Source organism: Macaca nemestrina, chromosome 4, assembly GCF_043159975.1.
Source record: "Macaca nemestrina isolate mMacNem1 chromosome 4, mMacNem.hap1, whole genome shotgun sequence".
Lineage (NCBI taxonomy): Eukaryota > Metazoa > Chordata > Mammalia > Primates > Cercopithecidae > Macaca > Macaca nemestrina.
The window spans coordinates 114,583,582-114,606,494 of NC_092128.1; the positions used below are offsets into that span (position 1 = coordinate 114,583,582).

A 22,913-nucleotide genomic window follows, 5' to 3' on the forward strand; every position below is an offset into this window, starting at 1 on the left:
AAGCAAGCCCGAAGACCCAGATTCTAAAGGATAGAGGTTCATAGTTAAATGAGCCAATTTAACTTGTTCTTAGTTAAAAGAGCTAACTTGGCTCACAGTTAGAGCCAAGGTCTGCTAGACCCCATATGCCATTGGGAAAGATATTGGGAGCCAGGAAGCCAGGGAACACAAAGTGTCCGCCCTTCCACCACTGGCCTGTTCCCTGATACCCTCAGTACCAGCTGGGAACCAAGTGTGGGCACACTGATGCAACAGGGCCTGGAGGTCAGCATGATGTTGCAAGTGTTTGCTTACAGCAGGGTAGACTTGAGACTGGCTGTGCTCTTGTGCTAAGGGGCAGGCTAAGGGCTTGGTGAGTGGGAGGGTGTTAGGCAGTGGGTGATGGCCAGGATGTCAGGGCAAGGGGAGAGGAGCCGAGAGACAGTAGAGCATGCCAGGATCAAATGACCACATGTGGGTTCCACATGCCAGGGGATGTGCTAGACCCTTTAGATGGATTGCAACTGGCCTGTGAGCTGAAGGCTGTCATTTTATATACAGGGAAACTGAAGCCCATGGGAGTTAAGGGACTTACTAGGATGCAACAGCTATGAGCAACCTGGGTAAGATTCACCCATGGGTCACTCTGATTCCGGGATTGTTAAAAGTTTGGTCTTCTCGACTAGATGGGGCGGGGGGGCTTCAGGGTCAAGCATATGCTGGGGGACAGGAAATGTCCTTTGGGGCTTCCTCCATGCTGGAGATGTTCAGAGGCTTCAGCTGAAGCTGGTGGAGGTGGACACAGTGGTAGCCACAGAGGTCGGTTTTGCCCCAGTGTTTGCCTCTGTCAACAGATGGAACGGAGCCTGGGCTGTGTGTCGGGGATAAAGCCTAAGGCTAGCACTGTTGGGGAAGAAGGGCAGAGCATGAGTAAGGGTGCAGGGAGTAGTCCTGTGCATTGCCTAGGGAGGGGGTAGGAGAATCATCCAAGACTCCGTGCTGAGAGGCAGGATAACACTGGGGTAACACAGAACTGTAGGATCTCCAGCCTGAGTCTGAAGACTGGCTTTGCCACTCACTAGCTCTAGGGCCTTGGGCAAATTCCTTAATGTTTCTAAGCCTCAGTAAGGGGCAGGCAACAATTCTACTACCTCAAAGGGCTGTTGAGAGGATTCAATGGGATAATGCAGATAAGGCTCTTGGCACATACAAGTTGTTCAATAGTTTGTAGCTGTTGTTGCTACCAAAGAATATTTTAGCCCTTGGGTCAGAGTTTAAGACATGGGCTGTCCCCCGCTCTTGATTGATGGCAGATCTAATGCCAAACTCCTACCCGAATGTGTACTGATTATTTCGGTGTTTTAAGGAGACAGACTAGGTGGCATAGTCTCTTTGATGCTAGTCCTACAGTAAGTCAATGAAACTTTTTGTCTGAAAAGAGAGTTACTAGGGAATGATGTCATGAAACTGGCAAAATAGGAAACTTCAGGAATTGGTTCCTCGATCTAGACAATCATTAAGTTAGGAGAGAAAAAAATCCCGTAAGAGTCAACTATTTCAGAATTCTGGAACCTGATTGGACACTTACAGCAACCATGGGAGTGCTTGATGAAGGGAGAGGCATGCTGATGGCTCATAAGTGAGTGGTGTGGCAAACCAGCTACCATCCTGCATTCTTCAACATTCCTGTAGCCATGGGGACAGTAATTGTGTTCCTAGAGCAGCTGGTTGGAGCCAGAGTGGGCAGAAAGGACCTTGTCTTCCAGAAATTTGGAGAATCAAATTTCTTTTGTTTATCTGGTGGTTCCTTGAGGGCTCAGAGTAGAGCTTGCCTTTGTTTCTGCCCCTTCAGGCAGCAGCAGCCTTCCAGGTGGCATCTATCAGAAGATTTTTAAAAAGGTACATGCTAGGTTTTTTGTTTCTTGGGTTTAAAAAAATCTAGGCATTTAAGGAATACTTCCAGGTCATAGGCTGACTGCAGAGACACCAGAACAGAAACATCAATGATCAGACACAACGGAGAATACATACTTTGCAAAAATAGTTTGGAAAAGTCACTCTACAAATGGACAACTGAAGCCCTCAACAAACGACAAAACCAATCTCAAAGGAGGGGGAGAATCTGGCTTCCAGAATTACCACATTATACTACTCAAAATGTTAAGTTTTCAACAAAGTATTACAAAGCAAATAAAGAGGAAGATATGGCTCTATAACAGGACAAAAATAATTTAAAAGAAGCTGTCCATAAGGAATTTTAGACATTGGAATTACTAGTCAAAGACATTAAGTCAACTGTCTTAAATATGCCTAATGAACTAAAGAAAACCATGGACTAAGAACTGCAGGAAATTGGGAGAGCAATGTATTAACAGATGGGGAATGACAATAAAGATAATTTATTAAAGAGGAATCAAATAGAAATGCTGGATCTGAAAAGTACAATACTGAAATGAAAAAGTCCCTGGAGGGGTTAAATGGCCAATTTGAGCAGGCAGAAGAAAGAATCAGTGAACTTGAAGAAAAGGCAATTGAAGTTATCCAGTCTGCATAGCAGAAAAAAAGAAAGAAGAAAAATGAACAGAACCCAAGAGACCAGTAGGATGCCATCAGACATACCAATGTAAGTATATGGGAGCTCCAGAAGAAGAGAGATGGAAAGAGGAAGAAAAATATATTTGAGAAAAGGTGAAATAATTTCCCAGATTTGTTGAAAGACAAACATACGGCCGGGCGCGGTGGCTCACGCCTGTAATCCCAGCACTTTGGGAGGCCGAGGCGGTTGGATCACAAGGTCAGGAGATCGAGACCATCCTGGCTAACACTGTGAAACCCCGTCTCTACTAAAAATGCAAAAAATTAGCCGGGCGAGGCGGCGGGCGCCTGTAGTCCCAGCTACTCGGGAGGCTGAGGCAGGAGAATGGCGTGAACCCGGGAGGCGGAGCTTGCAGTGAGCCGAGATCGTGCCACTGCACTCCAGCCTGGGCGACTAAGCGAGACTCTGTCTCAAAAAAAAAAAAAAAAAAAAAAAAAAAGAAAGACAAACATACACATCCAAGAAGCTCAATGAAATCCAAGTGGGATAAACTCTAAGAAATCCACAGTGAAACACATTATAGTCAAATTGTCAAAAGACAAAGACAGAGAGAGAATCTTGGAAGCAGCAAGAGAGAAATGACACATAGCATACATACCAAGGATTTGCAATAAGTTTAACAGATGATTTCTCATTAGAAACCAAGGAGGCCAAATGGCAGCTGTAATAATAATTACATTTTAGGCCAGGCACGCTAGCTCATGTCTGTAATCCCAGCACTTTGGGAGGCCAAGGTGGGTGTATCACTTGAGGTCAGGTTCGAGACCAGCCTGACCAACATGGTGAAACCCCATCTCTACTAAAAATACAAAAATTAGCCGGGCATGGTGGCGGGCACCTGTAATCCCAGCTAACTCGGGAGGCTGAGGCAGGAGAATTACTTGAACCTGGGAGGCGGAAGTTGCAGTGAGCAGAGATTGTGCCACTGCAATCCAGCCTGAGTGACAGAAGGAGACTCTGTCTCAAAATAATAATAATAATAACAACACTTTAATAATAATTGAAGTGCTGAAAGAAAAGAAAAACTATTAACTAAGAATCTTATAACCAGCAAAACTATTCTTCAAGAATAAAAAAGAAATTAGACATTTCAGATAAAGAAAACCAAAGGGATTTAATTACCTGCAGGCCTGCCCTGTAAGAAATGCTAAAGGAAAACATTGAGGCTAAAATGAAAAGACACTAAGTAGTAATTCAAAGACATCTGAAGACATAAAAGTACACTGTTAAATGTCACTATATAGGTAAATATAACAGTGAATATTAATGTAGTTTTTTTTTGGTGATTCTCGGTTTCCTATACGATTTAAAAGGCAAATGTGGAAAATAATTATAAGTTTATGTTAGTGAGGATATAATGTATAAAAACACAATTTGTGGGAATAACAATATAAAGGAAGTAGGATGGAGATGTATAGGAGTATAGTGTTCATATACTATTGGAACTATTATTCAAACTAGCTTCTTATAAATGTAAGTTGTTAATTACCATCCCCAAGGCAATCATTAGGAAAATAACTGAAAAATATAAGAAAAGGAAAGTGACACAGGACTTTTCCTTGGTCACTTTGCAAGCTGGGGACCTCGGTGATGCCCTGCCCAGGCCTCACTTGGCCATGCTACCTGCTGCAGGAGATTGTCCACCCACCCGTGCTGCCCAGACCAAGTCTGGTTTGTGCACTGATTCCCAAGTTCTTGTCCCACACCCAAGAAGAATGAGGATACGCTGACAATCAAAGAGACAGCAAGGTGAGAATTTCACTGAGTGTTGAAAACAGCTTTCAGCAGAGAGGGGATACAGAGGTGGTCCCCCTACCTGAAGTTGGCAAAGTGCCCCCAGTGTGGCTGATTCCAGGGTTTTTATGGGCTCAGAATGGGGGAGGGGCAGGCCATAGGTAGTATTAGAAAAGGCAACATTCGATTGGTTAAAAGGGATTATTCAGAGGGCAGGCAAAGAGGAATGGAAGTTCTCACTCTGGATTGTGGGTTTCATCTGGGACCAGCAGTCTGGTCTTTTAGCCTTCAGGCTATTTTTTGGCTTGAAGGTGGAGTTTCATGGGGGACAAGCTCCTATCTGCCAGGCATTTGGTTGCCTCCTGTCACTATCAAAAGGAGAAAATAATCAAAATGTAACAACACACACACAAAATCAAGAATTAAAAAAAGAATTCAGTAATGGAGGAATTGAGAAACTTAAAAATGTGTAAGACACACAGAAAAAAATAGCTCAGTGGTAGAAGTCCTTCCTAATCAGTAATTATTTTATATATAAATAGATTAAACTCCAATTAAAAGGCAGAGATTGGCAGAGTGAATAAAGAGAACATTATCCACCTGTATGCTATCTACAAGAGGCTCACTTTAGATATAAAGACAGAAGAATTTGAAAGTAGGATGGAAGAAGATATTCTGTGAAAATAACAACCAAAATGAGGGTTGTGGTGGCTGTATTATCAGCCCAAATAGATTTTAAGTAAAAAAAAAAAAAAAAAGTCTCAAGAGACAAAGAACATTATATGTTGATAAAAATTTTGATCTATTAAGAAGATATAAAAATTACAAACAACAGAACACCAAAATACATGAAACAAAATTTTGCAAAATTGAAGGGAGAAATAGAGAGTTCTACAATAGTAGTTGGAGACTTTAGTATACTACTTTGTTTTTTTTTTTTTTTATTTGTTTGTTTCTGTTTTTTCTCGAGACAGCATCTTGCTCTGTTGCCCAGGCTGGAGTGCAATGGTGTGATCTCAGCTCACTGCAACCTCTGCCTCCTGGGTTCAAGTGATTCTCCTGTCTCGACCTCCTGAGTAGCTGGGATTACAGGCATGCACCACCGTGTCTGGCTAATTTTTTTGTATTTTTGGTAGAGATGGAGTTTCACCATGTTAGCCAGGCTGGTCTTGAACTCCTGACATTGTGATCCACCCTCCTCGGCCTCCAAAAGTGCTGGGATTACAGGTGTGAGCCACCATGACTGGCCACTACTTTGAATAATGGATTAAACAACTAGACAGAAGATCAATAAGGAAAGAAAGAACTAGAACACTACTCTAAACCAATTAGACCTAACAGACATATACAGAACACTCTATCCAACAACAGCAGAATGTGCATTTTTCTCAAATGTGCATGGGAATTCTCAAGGATATTTTAGGGATAAAACAAGTCTTAGTAAATTTTAAAAATTTGAAATCATATAAAGTATCTTTTTGGATCACATGAAATAAAACTAGCAGTGAATAACAAAGGGAAAACTGGAAAACTCACAGATACATAAAATTTAAACAAGACACTTTTAAATGACTCTCAATTGCAGGGAGGGGGAGAGAGAGAACTCAGATTATTAAAATCAGGCATGAAAAAATGAAAGAGTGAATGTTATTACTGACTTTATAGAAAAAAAGGATTATGAGAGAATACTATGAACAATTTAGTATTGTTTGTTGACTTAGACAAGTTAGATAAAATGGAACTTTAACTTAGGTAAACTTGGATAACTTAGATGAAATGCAAAAATTCCGCACAGGAGCTACTACTACTAACTCAGGAAGAAACAGAAAATCTCATTAGACTACTAACAAGTAAGGAAATGGAATTAGTACTAAAAAACCCACCAACAAAGAAAATCCCAGGACCAGATGTCTACACTGGTAATTCTACCAACCATTTAAAGAAGAATTAACACCAATTCTCTCAAATGCTTTCAAAAAAAGAAAAGAGGAAGTAACACTTCCTGATTCATTTCATGAGGCCAGCATTGCCTTGATACTGAAGCCAGACAAAGATGCTACCTACAGGAAAAGAAACTACAGAGTAATATTTCTTGTGAATGTAGATGCAAAATCCTCAACAAAATACCAGCAAATAAAATTCTTCAGTATTAAAAAATTTGTTTTTAGGCCGGGCGTGATGGCTCACGCCTGTAATCCCAGCACTTTGGGAGGCCGAGGCGGGTGGATCACGAGGTCAGGAGATTGAGACCATCCTGGCTAACACGGTGAAACCCCGTCTCTACTAAAAATACAAAAAATTAGCCGGGCGTGATGGCGGGCGCCTGTAGTCCCAGCTACTCGGGAGGCTGAGGCAGGAGAATGGCGTGAACCCGGGAGGCGGAAGTTGCGGTGAGCAGAGATCGCGCCACTGCACTCCAGCCCGGGCAACAGAGCGAGATTCCATCTCAAAAAAAAAAAAAAAAGATTGTTTTTAGAGATGAGGTCTTACTCTGTTGCTCAGGCTGGAGTGCAGTGGTGCAATCATGGCTCACTGCAGCCTCAACCTTCTGGGCTCAAACAATCCTCCTGCCTCGGCCTCCTGAATAGCTAGGACTAAAGGTGCACGACCACCACATCGAGCTAACTTCCTTCATTCCTTCGTCCGTCTCTCCCTCCCTCCCTCCCTCCCTCCCTGCCTGCCTGCCTGCCTGCCTGCCTGCCTTCCTGCCTTCCTTCCTTCCTTCCTTCCTTCCTTCCTTCCTTCCTTCCTTCCTTCCTTCCTTCCTTTTTGACGGAGTCTCGCTCTGTCGCCCAGGCTGAAGTGCAGTGGCGCCATCTCCGCTCACTGCAAGCTCTGCCGCCTCCTGGGTTTACGCCATTCTCCTGCCTCAGCCTCCCGAGTAGCTGGGGACTACAGGCACCCACCACCACGCCTGGCTAATTTTTTTTTTGTATTTTTAGTAGAGACGGGGTTTCACCATGTTTGCCAGGATGGTCTCAATCTTCTGACCTCGTGATCCACTGGCCTCCGCCTCCCAAAGTGCTGGGATTACAGGCGTGAGCCACTGTGCCCGGCTGATTCTTTTCTTTCCTTTTCTCTTTTCTTTTCTTTTCTTTTCTTTTCTTTTCTTTTCTTTTCTTTTCTCTTCTCTTCTCTTCTCTTCTCTTCTCTTCTCTTCTCTTCTCTTCTCTTCTCTTCTCTTCTCCTTCCTTCCTTCCTTCCTTCCTTCCTTCCTTCCTTCCTTCCTTCCTTCCTTCCTTCCTTCCTCCCTCCCTCCCTTCCTTCCTCTCTCTCTCTCTCTCTCTCTCTTTCTTTCTTTCAGATGGAGCTTTGCTCTTGTTGCCCAGGCTGGAGTGCAATGGCATGGTCTTGGCTCACTGCAACCTCCATCTCCCAGGTTCAAGCGACTTTCCTGCCTCAGCCTCCTGAGTAGCTGGGATTACAGGCATGTACCACCACGCCTAGCTAATTTTGTATTTTCAGTAGAGGCAGGGGCTCTCTATGTTGGTCAGGCTGGTCTCGAACTCCTGACCTCAGGTGATCTGTTTGCCTCAGCCTCTCAAAGTGCTGGGATTACAGGTGTGAGCTACCACATCCAGCTCTAATTTTCAATTTTTTTGTAGGGGTGGGATCTTGCTTACTTGCCCAGGCTTTTCTCAAACTCCTGGTTTCAGGTGATCCTCCCACACCAGCCTCCCAAAGTGTTGGAATTACAGGCATGAGCCATTGTACCCGGCCTCTTCAGCATATCTTCAGGTTATGGTTATGGATTATATATAAAAGTGAAATTTATCCCAGGAATACAAGAATAGTTCAACATACAAAAATTAATGTAATATACTACAATAATGGAATAAAACAAAGAAACTACATGGTCATATTGATTGATGCAGAAAAAGCATCTGACAAAACTCAACGCCCTATCTTCATTGAAACAAGAAGAAAATTTCCTCAACATGATAAAAGTCATATATGAAAACCCCATAGCTAATGTCATATTCAATGGCAAAAGACTTAAACTTTCTTCCTAAGATAGAAACAAGACAAGAATACCCACTTTTGCCACTTCTTTCAACATAGTAGTGGAGCAGTTAGGGAAGAAATTTCTAACCAAAGCAATTAGAGAAGAAAAATAAATAAAAGGTATCCATATTGGAAAGTGCTATGGAAAATTCTTTGTGTCCCCCTCAAAATTCATATGTTAAATCTGCTGTGTGGTGATATTAAGAGGTGGGACCTTAGGAAGTGACTAGGTCATGAGGGTAGAGCCCACATGAAAAGAAAAAGAGTCCTTATAAAAAGAATCCCAGAGGCTGGGCATGGTGGCTCATGCCTGTAATCCCAGCACTTTGGGAGGACAAGGTGGGCAGATCACGAGGTCAGGAGATCGAGACCATCCTGGCCAACATGGTGAAACTCTGTCTCTACTAAAAATACAAAAATCAGCTGGGCGTGGTAACAGGTGCCTGTAATCCCAGCTACTCGAGAGGCTGAGGCAGAAGAATCGTTTGAACCAGGGAGTCGGAGGTTGCAATGAGCCGAGATTGTGCCACTGCACTCCAGCCTGGTGACAGAGTGAGACTCTGTCTCAAACAAACAAACAAACAAAAACCAAACCAAACAAACAAACAAAAAAACGGAATCCCAGAGAGCTACCTTGCCTTTTCCACCATGTGAGGACACAGCTAGAAGGTGCCATGTATGAACCAGAAAGCAGGCCTTCATCAGACAGTGAATTAGCTGGTGCCTTGATCTTGGACTTCTCAGCCTCCAATTTATGGCATTTTGTTACAGCAGCCCAAGTGGACTAAGACAGAAAGAAGGAAATAAAACTATCTTTATTTCAGATGACATGATCTTATGTAGATAACCATAAATAATCCACAAAAATATGTGAGCTAATATTTGAGATCAAATTGAGCTAATAAGCTAATTTGGCAAAGTTCCAGCACACAAATATCAACACACAAAAATCAGGATTTTTTTATACACTAGCAACAAATAACCCAAACAGGAAATTAAGAAACACTTAATTATGTGAAATTAGGGAACACTTCACACAGTCATTTAGGAATCCAGGGTTCTTCTACTTTATGGCTCCACCCACCCCCTAATGGTTAGCATCATTATCTGCAGCTAACCAACAGAAAGGTGAGAAAGATCATGAAGAAGCCGTCCTCTTCTTAGGAGCCTACACCTGGAAATGGAAATGGTATATGTTGCTCCACTGAAATTGCATGGAGACATCTCACTGCAAGGGAGGCTGAGAACTACAGAACAGCTGGCCAGCTGTTGCTAGCATTGTCATCACTGTGGAGAAAGAGGACATGGGTTTGGGTCTAGAACTAGGAAGCTCTGCCATGTTCACTGGATTCCTAAATGACTGTGTGGAGGAGAACCTCCCAGCTGATGAAGAACTGCATTTGACTATTATATGGGCAACAAATACAATTCTACTATGTAACTCTATTTCATGTTTTGCTGTATTGGTTACTGCAGTGAATTGTTCCCTAATAACTACTCAGAATGATGGTATCAATGACCAAAAATATGTTGGGAAGGGGATACTGGATCACTCATTACTCATTGTTTCTTGAGAACCTAATTTGTGCTTAGTCTGAAGTTAGAAAAGTGATTAGTTTTTAGTTTCCAAGGAGCTTACCATCTAGCAGAAGAGACAAATGAACAGCTTAATACAACCAGATACCAGCAAAGCTACAGCGTCTTTGGGAGCATAAAGAGACTGATAGGTTTCGTTTTGTTTTGTTTTCTGAAGGCAACAGGGCAGGATTTCTTTGATGCACTAGGGGGAACTGGCTAGGAAGGGAAGGACATTCCAGATAGAGAGACCAGCAGGACAGTGTCACGGGTGTTTGGAGAAACACAAATATTTGAGTGGTTCAGACTTAAGGCACCCCAAGGGAACACCTAGCAAATGAGGCTGAGGCAGATGAGAAACAAACAACAGAGTGGAAACCAAAATATTCTGTCTGCTCAGAAAGAGAAAAGTGCTGCTGTAAATAGCATTTGGGCCAAAGGGGAAATCTGCATTGCATTACAGACCATTTATAAATGAATAACCATGAATGTACAAAATATTAAAAGTATGGTTAATAGCCAAAGCTGTCTCAGAGGAACATTTACACCCATAAAGGCACTTACTATAAAGTAAATGGGGCTGGGCATGGTGGCTTACGCCTGTAATCCCAGTACTTTGGAAAGCTGAGGCGGGAGGATCACTTGAACCAAGGAGTTCGAAACCAGCCTGGGCAACAAAGTGAGACCCCATCTCTACAAAAAAAATAATAAATAAAATATTAGCCAGCTGTGGTGGTGTGTGCCTGAGGTCCCAGCTACTCAGGAGGCTGAGGTGGGAGAATTGCTTGAGCCCAGGAGGTCAAGGCTGCAGTGAGCCATGATTGCACCACTGCACTTCAGCCTGGGCTATCAAGCGAGACCCTCTCTCCAAAAAATAAATAAAATAAAATAAATGGGAAATCAGTGAGCAAAGCATTTCTCTCAAGATGCTCAAAACCTCAATACACAGATAAAGTAAACAAAAGGAAAATCAGATTAAAGGAATTGATAGGCCGGGCATGGTGGCTTACGCTTGTAATCCCAGCACTTTGGGAGGCCGAGGTGGGCGGATCACGAGGTCAGGAGATCGAGACCATCCTGGCTAACATGGTGAAACCCCGTCTCTACTAAAAATACAAAAAAAAAAAAAAAAAAATTAGCCGGGTGTGGTGGCGGGCGTCTGTAGTCCCAGTTACTCGGGAGGCTGAGGCAGGAGAATGGCATGAACCCGGGAGGCGGAGCTTGCAGTGAGCCGAGATTATGCCATTGCACTCCAGCCTGGGCAACAGAGCGAGACTTCATCTCAAAAAAAAAAAAAAAAGGAATTGATAGTGATAAAAGCAGAGACTAATTATACAGAAAGCAAACAAAAGCCACAGTAAACTCGATTAACAAATCCCAAACCCAGTTTTTTAAAAAGGCTAATAAAATAGATGAATTTTTTTTTTTTTTTTTTTTTTTTTTGAGACAGAGTCTCACTCTGTTGCCCAGGCTGGAGTGCAGTGGTGAGATCTTGGCTCACTGCAAACTCCACTTCCCGGGTTCACGCCATTCTCCTGCCTCAGCCTCCCAAGTAGCTGGGACTACAGGTGCCCGCCACTATGCCTGGCTAATTTTTTTGTATTTTTAGTAGAGATGGGATTTCACCGTGTTAGCCAGGATGGTCTCGATCTCCTGACCTCGTGATCCACCCACCTTGGCCTCCCAAAGTGCTGGGATTACAGGTGTGAGCCACCGCGCCTGGCCCTAGATGAACATTTTTGATTAGATTTGGTAATCTGATCAAATATAACAGAGAAGACACTAATAAACAACTAGAGGAAATGTCTGATTTTCAAAATATAATATATAAATTATCAAAATTGACTCAGGAGGACAGAAAAACCTGAACAGATGGATAACAATAGAAGAAAAGTTAACAGATATGGAAAACTATTTCTCTAACAAGAGTATCAAGTCCAGCTAGTTTTTTTTTGAGATGGAGTCTTGCTGTGTTGCCCAGGCTGGAGTGCGGTGGTGCTATATCAGCTCACTGCAACCTCTGACTCTCAGGATCCAGCAATTCTCCTGCTTCAGCCTCCCAAGTAGCTGGGATTACAAGTGCGTGCCACCACGCCCGGCTAATTTTTGTATTTTTAGTAGAGATGAGGTTTCACCATGTTGGTCAGGCTGGTCTTGAACTCCTGACGTCGTGATTCACCTGTCTCAGCCTCCTAAGTGCTGGGATTACAGATGTGAGCCACTGTGCCCGGCCAACAGCTAGTTTTTAAAAAACAAATATGGATACAGAAATGTTCAATGCAAGGCCCCAGCCAAGGACGAGGCAGAGTCCTGGCTTATTGAATGAGGTGGTGACAGACAAGACCTGTGGGCTGTCAGGGAATGTATGTGAGGGACACACAGCTAGGACACTGAGTCCTGCATTCATGTTTATGACAACATGGAAACGATGGGCTGGAAGAATAACATAATAGCTCATGTATACTTTGTGCCAGGTGCTGTCCTAAGCTCTTCTATGGATTAATTTATTGGATCCTCACAGCAGCGCTATGGAGAGATAAAGTAAATTTCCCTTGTGACCCTTGCTAATACAAGGTCCAAACCCTGGCACTCTGTCTTCAGGGCCCACCCTGCATCACTGAGCCATCCTGCCTCTGGCTAGCTGGAGGGAGGGACAGACAGGCTGAAATGTCATAGAAGGAGCTACGGTGATGGGTGAGGAGTACTGCTGGGTGGTAGGTAGTGGGAGGAAAGGGCTGCGGATCCAGCTCACAGACACAAACAGGGATGCAGGCCCAGGGTGCTTGTTAGGACCAGGGTAGAACCAGTCTCACCTCTTAGCAGACACATACCTGAATAAACATCCAGAATCTTCCAACTCAATAAGAAGGTAACAACAACCCAATTTTTAAAAACTCACAAAAAAATGCCCACTAGGCATACAGAAATATGTGCAATATTATTATTAGTCAGTTGTAGAAATGCAAATTACAACCCCACTAATATATCAGTACACAGTCACCAGAGTGGCTAATATTTACAAGATGGATGAAACCGAGTGCAGGGAGAAGGATGTGGAGCAACTGGAATCCTCAAACACTGCTGATGGAAATGCAACACGGTACAGGCCACATTGGAAAACAGTTTGGCAGGTTTTCTAAGTTTAAATGTACACTTAACCACACGATACCACTCCTAGGTATTTATCCCGCCAAATGAAAACTGTCTACACAAAGACTTGTACTTGAATGTTCACAGCGGCTTCAGTCATTATAGCCAAAGCCTGGAAACAATCCAACTGCCCATCAGCTGGTGAATGAATAAATGAATGAACACACTGTAGTACAGCCATACAGTGGAATACTCACTGCTCAGCAATGGCAAGGGAGGGAGGATTGACACACTGCTGAGCTAGGCATTACGTTAAGTGAAAGAAGCCAGACACAGAAGACTATATTCTCAGTGATCTCATGTATAGAACATTCTAGAAAAGGCAAAACCAAGGAAACAGAAAACAGATGAGTGATTTCCAGTGGCTAGGGTGGGAGAAGTGATTGACAACAAGGGGTGGGGCTGAGGGAATTATTTGAGTGATGGGAAGATTCTGCCTTAATGGTGATGGTGGTTATATAACCATATATATTTGATAAAACTCATCAAACTGTATGCTTAAAAAGTAAATGTTATTGTATGTATATTATATGTTATTATTTTTTTTTTTGATGGAATCTCGCTTTGTCATCCAGGCTGGTGTGATCTCGGCTCACTGCAACCTCTGCCTCCTGGGTTCAAGAGATTCTCATGCCTCAGCCTCCCAAGTAGCTGGGATTACAGGCACCTGCCACCACTCCCGGCAGGTGACAGTGAAGCCATTGTTCCAGCTCACTCAGTGGGACTTGGGGCAGGAAACAGGAGATCTGGGGAGCTGGTGGGACTCTTACTAGCTACCTGACCTTGGATGAGTGATTCATTCCTCCAGAGCTTCTGTTTCTTCATCTATGAAATGGGAGAAGATGCCACCTAATTCCAAGGAGCTGCATGGGGATTAAAGGAAAAATCTTGACACTCAAACCCAATTTTCTGTTGTTACAGGGCCAAGGAGCTCTGGGCCTGAGAGGGGAAGAGTCTGTCTTCAGGTCAGCATTGCCCAGTATTATAGCTGGATGTTTGTCCACACGAACCTCGTGTTGAAATTTGATCCTCAGTGTTGGAGGTGGGAGCCTAATGGGAGATGTTTGGGTCATGGGGGCAGATCCTTCATAAATAGATTAATGCCCTTCCTTAGGGGAAGGGGGTGAGTTATTTCTCACTCTATTAGTTCCCAAAACAGCTTACTATTAGGAAGAGCCTGGCACCTCCCTGCCCCCTCGTGCTTCCTCTCTCACTATGTGATATCTGCACATGCAGGCTCTGCTTCACCTTCCGCCATGAGTGGAAGCAGCCTGAGGTCCTCATCAGAAGCAGTTGTTGGTGCCATGCTTCTTGTACAGCCTGCAGAACTGTGAGCCAAATAAACCTCCTTTCTCTGTAAATTATCCAGCCTCAGGTATGCCTTTATAGCAGCATGAATGGACTAAGACATCAGGGCTCCCTGAAAATCAGCAAGGTCATTGGCAAAAGCAAAGCTATCCAGCACGAGCCTCTGCTTCTCCTTCTTCTTTCTTCTTCCTTCTTCTGTCTTCCTCTCCCTCTCCCTCTCCTTCCTTCCCTTCCCTCCCTCCCTCCCTCCCTCCCTCCCTCCCTTCTTTCTTTCTTTCTTTCTTTCTTTCTTTCTTTCTTTCTTTCTTTCTTTCTTTCTTTCTTTCTTTCTTTCTTTCTTTCTTTCTTTCTTTCTTTCTTTCTTTCTTTCTTTCTTTTCTTTCTTTCTTTCTTTTCCTCTTCCATCCTTCCTCTCTCTTTCTTTCTTTTTCTTGTGCTTCCTAATCCTCCTCTTCCTCCTCCTTCTTTTTCTCCTCCTCTTCCTCCTCTTCCTCTTTTTCTTCTTCCTCTCCTTCTCCTTCTTTTCTTCTTCTTCTTTCTTCTTTTTTGAGACAGGGTCTTGCTCTGTCACCCAAGCTGGAGTGTAGTGGTGTGAACATGACTCACTGCAGTCTCAACCTCCTGGGCTCAAGAGATGCTCCTGCCTCAGCCTTCCAAGTAGCTGGGACTACAGGTGTGCACCACCACACCTGGTCAATTAAAAAAATTTTTTTGTAGAGCCAGGGTCTTGCTACGTTTTCCAAGCTGGTCTTCAACTCCTGGGCTCAAGCAGTCCTCCCACTTCAGCCTCCCAAAGTGCTGGGATTACAGGCATGACTATCACACTTGGCTGCTTCCCCATCTTCTTCAGGTCTCAGCCCAAAGGTCACTTGGAGAGCATCACTGTATTAGGCTGTTCTTGTGCTGTTGTTAAGAAATACCCGAGGCTGGATAAATTATAAAAAAAAGAGGTTTAAATGACTTACAGTTTTGCAGACAGAACAAGAAGCATGGCATTGGCATTTGCTTCTCGTGAGGCCTCTGGAATCTTAAAATCATGGCAGGAGAAGGAGGAGCAGGTGTCTCAAGCAAGAGTGGGAGCAGGAGAATGAGAGGGGGTCTGACTCTTTCAAACAACCAGCTATCAAGTGAACTCACCCATCACCAAGGGGATGGCACTAAACCAAGGATCTGCCCCCATGACACAGACACCTCCTGCCAGGCCCCGCCTCCAACATAAGGGACTACATTTCAACATGCGATTTGGAGAGAACAAATATCCAAAGGATATCAGTCACTATTGGAAACCACCTCATGTTCTATTTGTTTACTGTTAATTGTCTTTGCCCTCTAAGAGGCAACGCCCAGGAGAGCAGGAGCCCAGTCTATCTCGTTCAGGTCTCCAAGACCCAGGGCCTGGTCCATCGTGGGCTCTCACTGCTCAGCAGCTGCTCTATGACCTGCAGGCCAGTGCAGCCTTGAACTGTTCCCTGAGTCCAGGCTCTGGTCTCACTTTCCCAGCGTCCTGTTACCCAGCACTGGCAGGTCTCTGGGCCAGCTCCTGGGCAGCAATGGGGGCAAAAATGGGGCAATTGTCCATGCGTGCTCCTAGGGGTGGGGTGGATACATTCTTGCCCTCCAACATCCAGTTCCCATTCCTTCTTGCTCATGGAGCCTCCGTTTTATTCAGGGGTCAAGTAGTAATGGACTCAGCACTGGGGGCTGAATGCCCCGGACAAATTCACCCTGCTCTCTTCTGCTAGAGCTGGCTTCAGGACAGTGAGATGTGAGAAGGGAGGCCTCTGGGGAGATATGGTGGGGGATCCCCTTCCCCTCTTGTTTCCAGAACATTGTTGGGTTTGTTTGTACCTCCTGTGCTTGTGGCGACATCTGGCAGATGTGGGGAAGGCTATGATAATCTGGAAAGCTGACCAGAGCCTGACACCAGGCTGAGAGCTGCCTGCCTCTAGGCTCTTTCTTATGTGCTTTGACAACGCCTCTTGGTGAATCCAGTTTAGAGTATCTGGTACAGCCTAGACAACCCTAACAGACACAGTGGGCTTAACAGTTCGTTCTGTTCAGCTCCGTGTGAGAGGTGCTCCAAAGAGATGGAAATGAGGCGTGGTAGGTACAAAACGTAGTTACTGTTTACAGGGTGGGGTTCGGAAAAGCAGGTGAGGCAGCAGCTGGGGAGGTGGAGCTCCCAGCCAGGTGACCAAAATCCAGTGCTGTGCTGGAGAAGGGTTAGCAACCGGCTGTCCAGGGAAGCAGACCTGACTGGCAGCGTTTGCTGCCTTCTGTGTTGTTGGCACTTCACCTGATGTCACTCTAGGGGGAGTGGAGCAGAGGCCGCACCAGTGCCCCTCCTGAACCGCAGCTTGGAGCCCTGGGTCTGTCATAGAATCACCCGATGCTTCCCTGCTCTGCCTGCCTCCAATCCAAAGATTTCCTCACATCTGATCCTCCTGACCTACCCAGGCCAACTTGCCACCTCTAAGAGGCTGCAGTTCTCATGGGGATTGGTTACAGATGCATCCACTGGCTTGACGTGGTGGGCTGGGCTGTGTCTGAAAGGACTGAGGGAAGCAAACCATTCCACCCATTGTCTTTGTCCAGCATTACCTGCCCAACCAGCCAAATTCAGGCCAATGCTGCCCTCCTGGATTTCCTGGGAGGGTGAACCACATGCATGTCCTTAGCAGCCACATTGAAAAGGTATTGGAGAGCTAATTTACTGATAGCAGGATCACTCTCTAGGATTACAATACTCTAGGGTTTTAAATGAAAAAAAGTATGATGCCCATCTGAAAACTCCATCTAGTCCCCCCAATATCACAAAACTCTCCAAATATAGCAATCCACAAAGGACTTTTGCATAATACAATGCATTTAAAATACCAACTACCTAATTATATAATCCCTGAAGAACTCAGCAGTGGATACATTTGTATGCAGTACATGATGACTCTGTTCATTTCAGATGCTGTAGGAGATGCTATGGGTGCCTGCTGGGCCCCTACGCCCACCCCCAGTTGCCCAGGGTTGAAGAGAAGAGCTGGACTTCTTTCCTGGGACTTACTCCTGATCTACAAAGTTACTTCACCTAGAAATAACTGGGAAGTTATGCCCTTCCTAGGGCTGGCAGAGAAAACACATTGTGTTATGCACAATTTGGGACATATACTAAAAATTGATTTGTTGTTTATCTGAAATTCAAATTTAACTGAGTGCCCTAATTGTTTATTTGCTAAAGGTGGCAGCCCGAGCCTTTCCCCAGGGGCCTCCAGCCAGTGACTGACTCATGTAGGAGCACAAAGGCTGGCCCCTGCCTCAGAGGGACAACCCTGTGATGTCATTCACATTTGAGAGCTCCCTGCTGGGTCAGACCAAGGCTCACCTGCTGCTGAATCTGTACCTTTGCCTATTTCTACCCCGTCTCATCCTGAGAGTACCCTCCCACTCAATCACAGGTGCCAGAATCCTTATCTCAGGCTCTGCTTCAAGAACCTAACACAGTCTACCGGGGTGGTCCTAGAAATCAGCCTATGAGGGCGGGGCTCTGGAGTTGGATCACTTCCAGCTGGATGCCACCTCACTGGTGGTAGGAGTACCGGCAGTCCCTGACACATTGCAGCAGTGGATCACCAAGGCCCTGCCCGTGGGGAGTGGGGATGGAGGTGGACAGGGAGGTGCTTGCTTACTCAGTGTCTCTGGCACCGAGGGTGTGGGGGAGATACTAACCCGAAGGACTATGCCACCGAGACCTGTTGATCAGTGGAGCGATGCATGGAAAAGAGAAAATGGCAGGCTCAGGTCTATCAATTTAAAGCCAAGTCTGAGAGCCAGACGGTCTTCTCAGCAGTGTTTAAAGAGACGCTTGTCTCCTATAGTGAGGCAGACAGAGCTGGAGACTAGGCACAGGACTCAATTGTAAAAGCAGCAGCAGAACTTCAGCAAGGTCTGAGTCCTCCAGCAAGGCAAGCCAGGGCCGTGATGGGAAGGAGTATACACTGTGGTATGCTGGGAAATGGCTAACAATCTGCTGTCTAGAGATGCAGGATGCCCTGGTTTGTAGCATTTTCTGATTTTCATGGTTTAAATACACCCATCATGGCCCATTTCCAGCTACCGACATGGTGTCACTGAATGAAGATTTGGAAAGAGATGTGCACAATTGATTTTCTAATGTGCTAGTGGGTGCGCTTGAGAATTTTGAATTCCCAGATTCCCACAAGCCACCTGCACCTACAGAAGTAGTCTTGCTGTGAGAAGGAGGCCTTTTCTCTCTTGAAAAGTATGTAGATGTCTGAAAGAGACAAGTGCCCCAGGAGACAATGCATGCCTTCCTCATGATTGGCCCCCACCTTCCCTCCTGGCCACAAAGAGGGTCAAATCTCAGCATGGCCCAACTTGGACCTGTCAAGGAAGAAAAAAAATTGTATGCCACAGGAACTTCAGTCTTTGGCTAACAAGTACTAGCAGGAAGTGGGAGACTAGATCCCAAAGGTGCTGGAGCTTATGCTTGAGATGGTCCCAAAGGTGCTGGATCCTGTGCTTGAGACCAGATCCTGAAGGTGCTGACTGAGGCAGGTGGGATATCAAGAGGATAAGGGGACTTTACTGATGTGGGGACATTCTCCTATGATGCAGGATTTAACACCCTGGCACGGGTCCCAAGAGAGGGCTCTGATACATTGCTGGGGTGGCTCTTGGTAGCTTAGAAAAAGCAACAACTCGATTAAATGAAGTAGAGATGCTTGAGTTTACGTGGTGGACCAACAGGAAGTGATCAAAAGGATAAAAGAAATGGGGCAAAATATAATTGACCTACTCTATAAGATCAAAAAGCCTGTAAGCTGGCTATGTTCCCTGGAAAGGCGTGGAAGACACTCTGCTTCCCAGGTTGTAAAGAATCTGCTGCTGTAGGGCACATGGCTGAGGCTCAGTAGGCCTGTCCTCTGTAGACCAGAATTGATGGGAGACATTTTGCAGAGCTTCTCCCCCTAATGGCAGTGGGGATGATAGACCGCTTAAGGGCAGAGACCAGGGGCAGCACTTAGAAGCACATCAGAAGCAAAGTGGGAATAATTATCATATTGGGCACCAAGGTCAGCCTAACAACCAGAAGGGATTAGCCTATAGGGGTCTAAGGAGAAGGCTAATAGAATGTTGGGTTCTTAGGGGCCAGAAAGGATGAACGAAGGCCAAGGTCAGTCACCCCAGTGGAAAGTTAGGATGGAAAGGCACAGTTTCTAAACCTCAGCCAGTTCTCAGAATCAGAACCCATTGATTGAAAGAGGGACTGGGTTCCCATGGGAAAGACTCTGTAGCACCACAGCAAGTGTGTGTAATAGGAACCTATGGTTATTTATATTTGACCATACTGAGTAAGGGTAATACTCAGATATTTTGATAGTGATTTCATAGCAATTCACACTTTTTTTTGAGATAGAGTCTCACTCTGTTACCCAGGCTGGAGTGCAGTGGTGTGATTTTGGCTCACTGCAACCTCTGCCTCCTGGGTTCAAGCAGTTCTTCCTGCCTTAGCCTCCTGAGTAGCTGGGATTACAGGCACCCACCACCACGCCCAGCTAATTTTTGTATTTTTTAGTAGAGATGGGGTTTTACCATGTTGGCCAAGCTGGTCTTGAACTCCTGACCTCAGGCAATCCGCCTGCTTCAGCCTCCCAAAGTGCTGGGATTACAGGTGTGAGACACTGCACCCAGCCAGCAATTCACACTTGTATCTAGCGTCCCAAGGTGCTATCATGGCTGTCCTAGTCAAGTGCAGGCTTATTGGGGTAAGACGACAAATATAGTTCTGGCCCAGGTATGTCTCATGCTGGATCCACTAGTTCTGTGTATTCACCCAGAAATAATTTCCTTAGATCCTGAATAAATCATTGGAATGAATATACTTAACCATCAGAAGAGTCCTTACAATGGTTCCTTGATTTATAGAATAAGCAACATTTGTAATAGCAAAAGCGAAGTGAAAATGCTGCACTCCCACCCAGCCAAAATAGAAAAACACAAATCTGGTGGGATGGCAGAAATTATTGCCATTCTCAAAGACTTAAAGGATGTATGTAGAGTGGTGGGTCACATCATATCAACCTTTCATTCTCCAGTCTGATCCCTGCAATAACTGGTTGGATCAGTCCTGACCCTTAGGCTATGTGATTGGCAAATCTAAGCATACTCTGCATGGAATGTGAGATTAAGCCCCAATAGGAGTCACTGTCCAAACCCCTAGGGCTCTGGACCAAGGTCACGCCATCAGCAGCAGAGAACCAAACACCACTTGTAAAGCATTTCCTGGCATGCCACCCAGCAGAGTATCTGACCATAGGACATTAAGTGACCATGTGGCCATAACTGCCCATTATGAGTTTGGTGCTGTCAGACCCACTAGGTCATAAGCCATCCAACATAAGATGGAACTGCCATAACTGGAATCAGGCTTGAGCAGGTCTAGATGACATAGATAAGCCGCAGGGACAGGTGGCCCAGACCCACCTGCCATCTACCACTGTTGCATGAATATTGGCCCCTGTGCCTCTCTTTCACTCGCATGCATACATGGCCTCCTGGTGGGGGGTGTCTTTTGTCTAGCTGCTGGAGGAGGGAAAAATCCACCTACGCATCGATCATGGATAGGTTAGTTTGGCATGTCGACGCAAGCTGGAAATGGACTTCTGCTGTAGTTCAGCCCCACTCAAGGTGGCCCTGAAAGACACTGGGGAGAAGAAATCCTCTTAACAGAGTTTTGGAGGGTGCACCTGCTTATTCACTTTGTGTGGAGAGAGATGTGGCCTAAGGTAAAGATAGACTCATGGACATTAGTGAATAGCTTAGCTCATTCTTCAGCAGCTTGGAAGGAGCAACATTAGAAGACTGGGGAAAAGCAGTGGCATGGGGGAAAGTTATAGAGATAAACCTGTGTGAGTGGGCACAGAGTATGAGACATTAATGACAGCCAGAAACCACTTCTTATGGAAGAGGCAATAATAACCAAGTGGATAGGATGGCCAGGCAGCTGAATGTTGGCCACCATGAACTCAGAAACAGATAATCATGGGGTCAGAGAAGGAAGCTATGCCTGTGCCCAGAAGCATACATTCCCTCTCATCAAGACTGACCTAGTTTTGCTGCTGTTGGATGTAGGAACTGCCAACAATAGCAACTGGTGCTGAATCCCTGGTATGACACTGCTCCTGGAGGAGACCAACCAGCCACTACTGGGTGACAAGTTGACTAAATCGGGGCCCTTCCAACCTGGAAATGGCAGCATTTTCTCTTGACTTGGATTGACATATATTCCAGCCAGCAATGAACTTGCCTTTCCTACCCTCCGTGCATCCTCTTGGAGGCACAGTGGAGCTGTCATCTTGAAGATGACACCCATGAGGAGGGCCCACTGTCCTCCAGAATGCAATAACACTCTAATGGCTATGGGATGAGGCCATGTTCCTGAAAGGTAAAATATGTGAATTTGGGAACCAAGAGCTCTTCATCACTCTCCATGATCCACTTGAGAAATCTGTGCTTCCACCATTCACAACTTTAGGTTTTGTGGGTCTAGAAGTCCTGGTTCTCAGAGGGGGTCCTTCCACCAGGTGATACATTAACACGTTCACTAAATGTACAGCTACAGTTGCCTCCTGGTCATGCTGTGCTCCTTGTGCCCGTAGCCAAGCAGGTAGAAAAAAGTATTACCATCCTGGCACAAGCAGTACAATGTGGCAATTTACCCTTGTCATTAGGAGGGAGGACTACAGCTACATAATGGAGCAGGAAGAATATGGCTTGCACTCAGGTGATTTGCCAGGGTGTTTCTTGGCAGTCTCATGCCCAGTTGCAATTGGGAATGGACAACTTACAACAATGATAGACTGATAAAGGAATCCAGGATTCAGATGCCTCAGGGATAAAGGTTTGGCTCCTGCTCTGGGTAAGCCACTTAGACTAGCAGTGTTAGCGAAAGGGAAGGGGACACTAGAATGGACGGTGGGGGTGGGGCATGATGGTGAGTATCAGTGACAGTCTTACAATCACCTGCAGAAGTGGGCATTGTAGTTCATCCCTCTGTTTTTCCAGTTGTAAGTTTTCCCAGAAGCTGTGCCTGGATGCAGAGAGCTTAAAGTGGAAAGCAGTAGGTCTGAGCAGTCAAGGGGTGGACTGTAGTACCTGCTATCAGCGCCTCACTGGCCAAGTGGCCTGCACACCCAGCCTCTAGCTGCAGTGAGCAGCAGCTGCAGACTGCTCACAGCTGTACCCTTCTCCTGAGAGTTTCCTGGAAATGCCTGGAAGATCTTCCCTCCCTGCTGGCCCTCAGCTGATGGTTTTGATACAGGTACAACAGGCAGGCCCTCTCCCAGGATGGACAACCGTGTGATATTCTTCATGCATCAGAGCCCAGGTGGAACCAGACTGAGGTGGACTTAAGCTGGACCTGCCTCTTTGACTGGCTTCTTACCTCTCATTTTCTGTCCCCCCAACTTCCTTACAGCTTCTGCTGATAGTGCTCCTGCAAACACCATTTTCCAAGAATTCCAATCTCAGGCTCTACTTCTTGGGAACCTGA

At 45.3% G+C, this 22,913-nt stretch overlaps 1 protein-coding gene and 1 long non-coding RNA gene across 8 annotated transcripts in view; one reads left to right on the top strand and one right to left on the bottom strand.

Moving 5' to 3' along the window:
• The window catches only part of LOC105494211 (glucokinase), a 59,466-nt gene that overhangs the window by 21,029 nt on the left and 15,524 nt on the right, over positions 1 to 22,913 (bottom strand). For 4 of the 7 annotated variants that reach the window (XR_011622344.1, XM_071095131.1, XM_071095127.1 and 1 more), the window contains exon 2: positions 8,948 to 9,098. The exons of 2 other annotated variants lie outside the window; for them this stretch is intronic. Coding sequence is in view for 4 of the 5 variants with exons in the window: in XM_071095131.1 (XP_070951232.1) it covers positions 8,948 to 9,016 (69 nt within the window). In the remaining variant the exon portion in view is untranslated. Of the gene's footprint in view, positions 1 to 1,567; positions 1,685 to 8,947; positions 9,099 to 22,913 lie in introns of those variants that run through there. One more of the 7 variants, XM_011762456.3, reaches the window with a different exon arrangement.
• LOC139362859 (uncharacterized) lies at positions 1,742 to 17,407 on the top strand. The gene is made up of 3 exons (XR_011622347.1): positions 1,742 to 1,878; positions 13,961 to 14,081; positions 17,307 to 17,407. It is a non-coding gene; the product is annotated as an uncharacterized lncRNA (long non-coding RNA).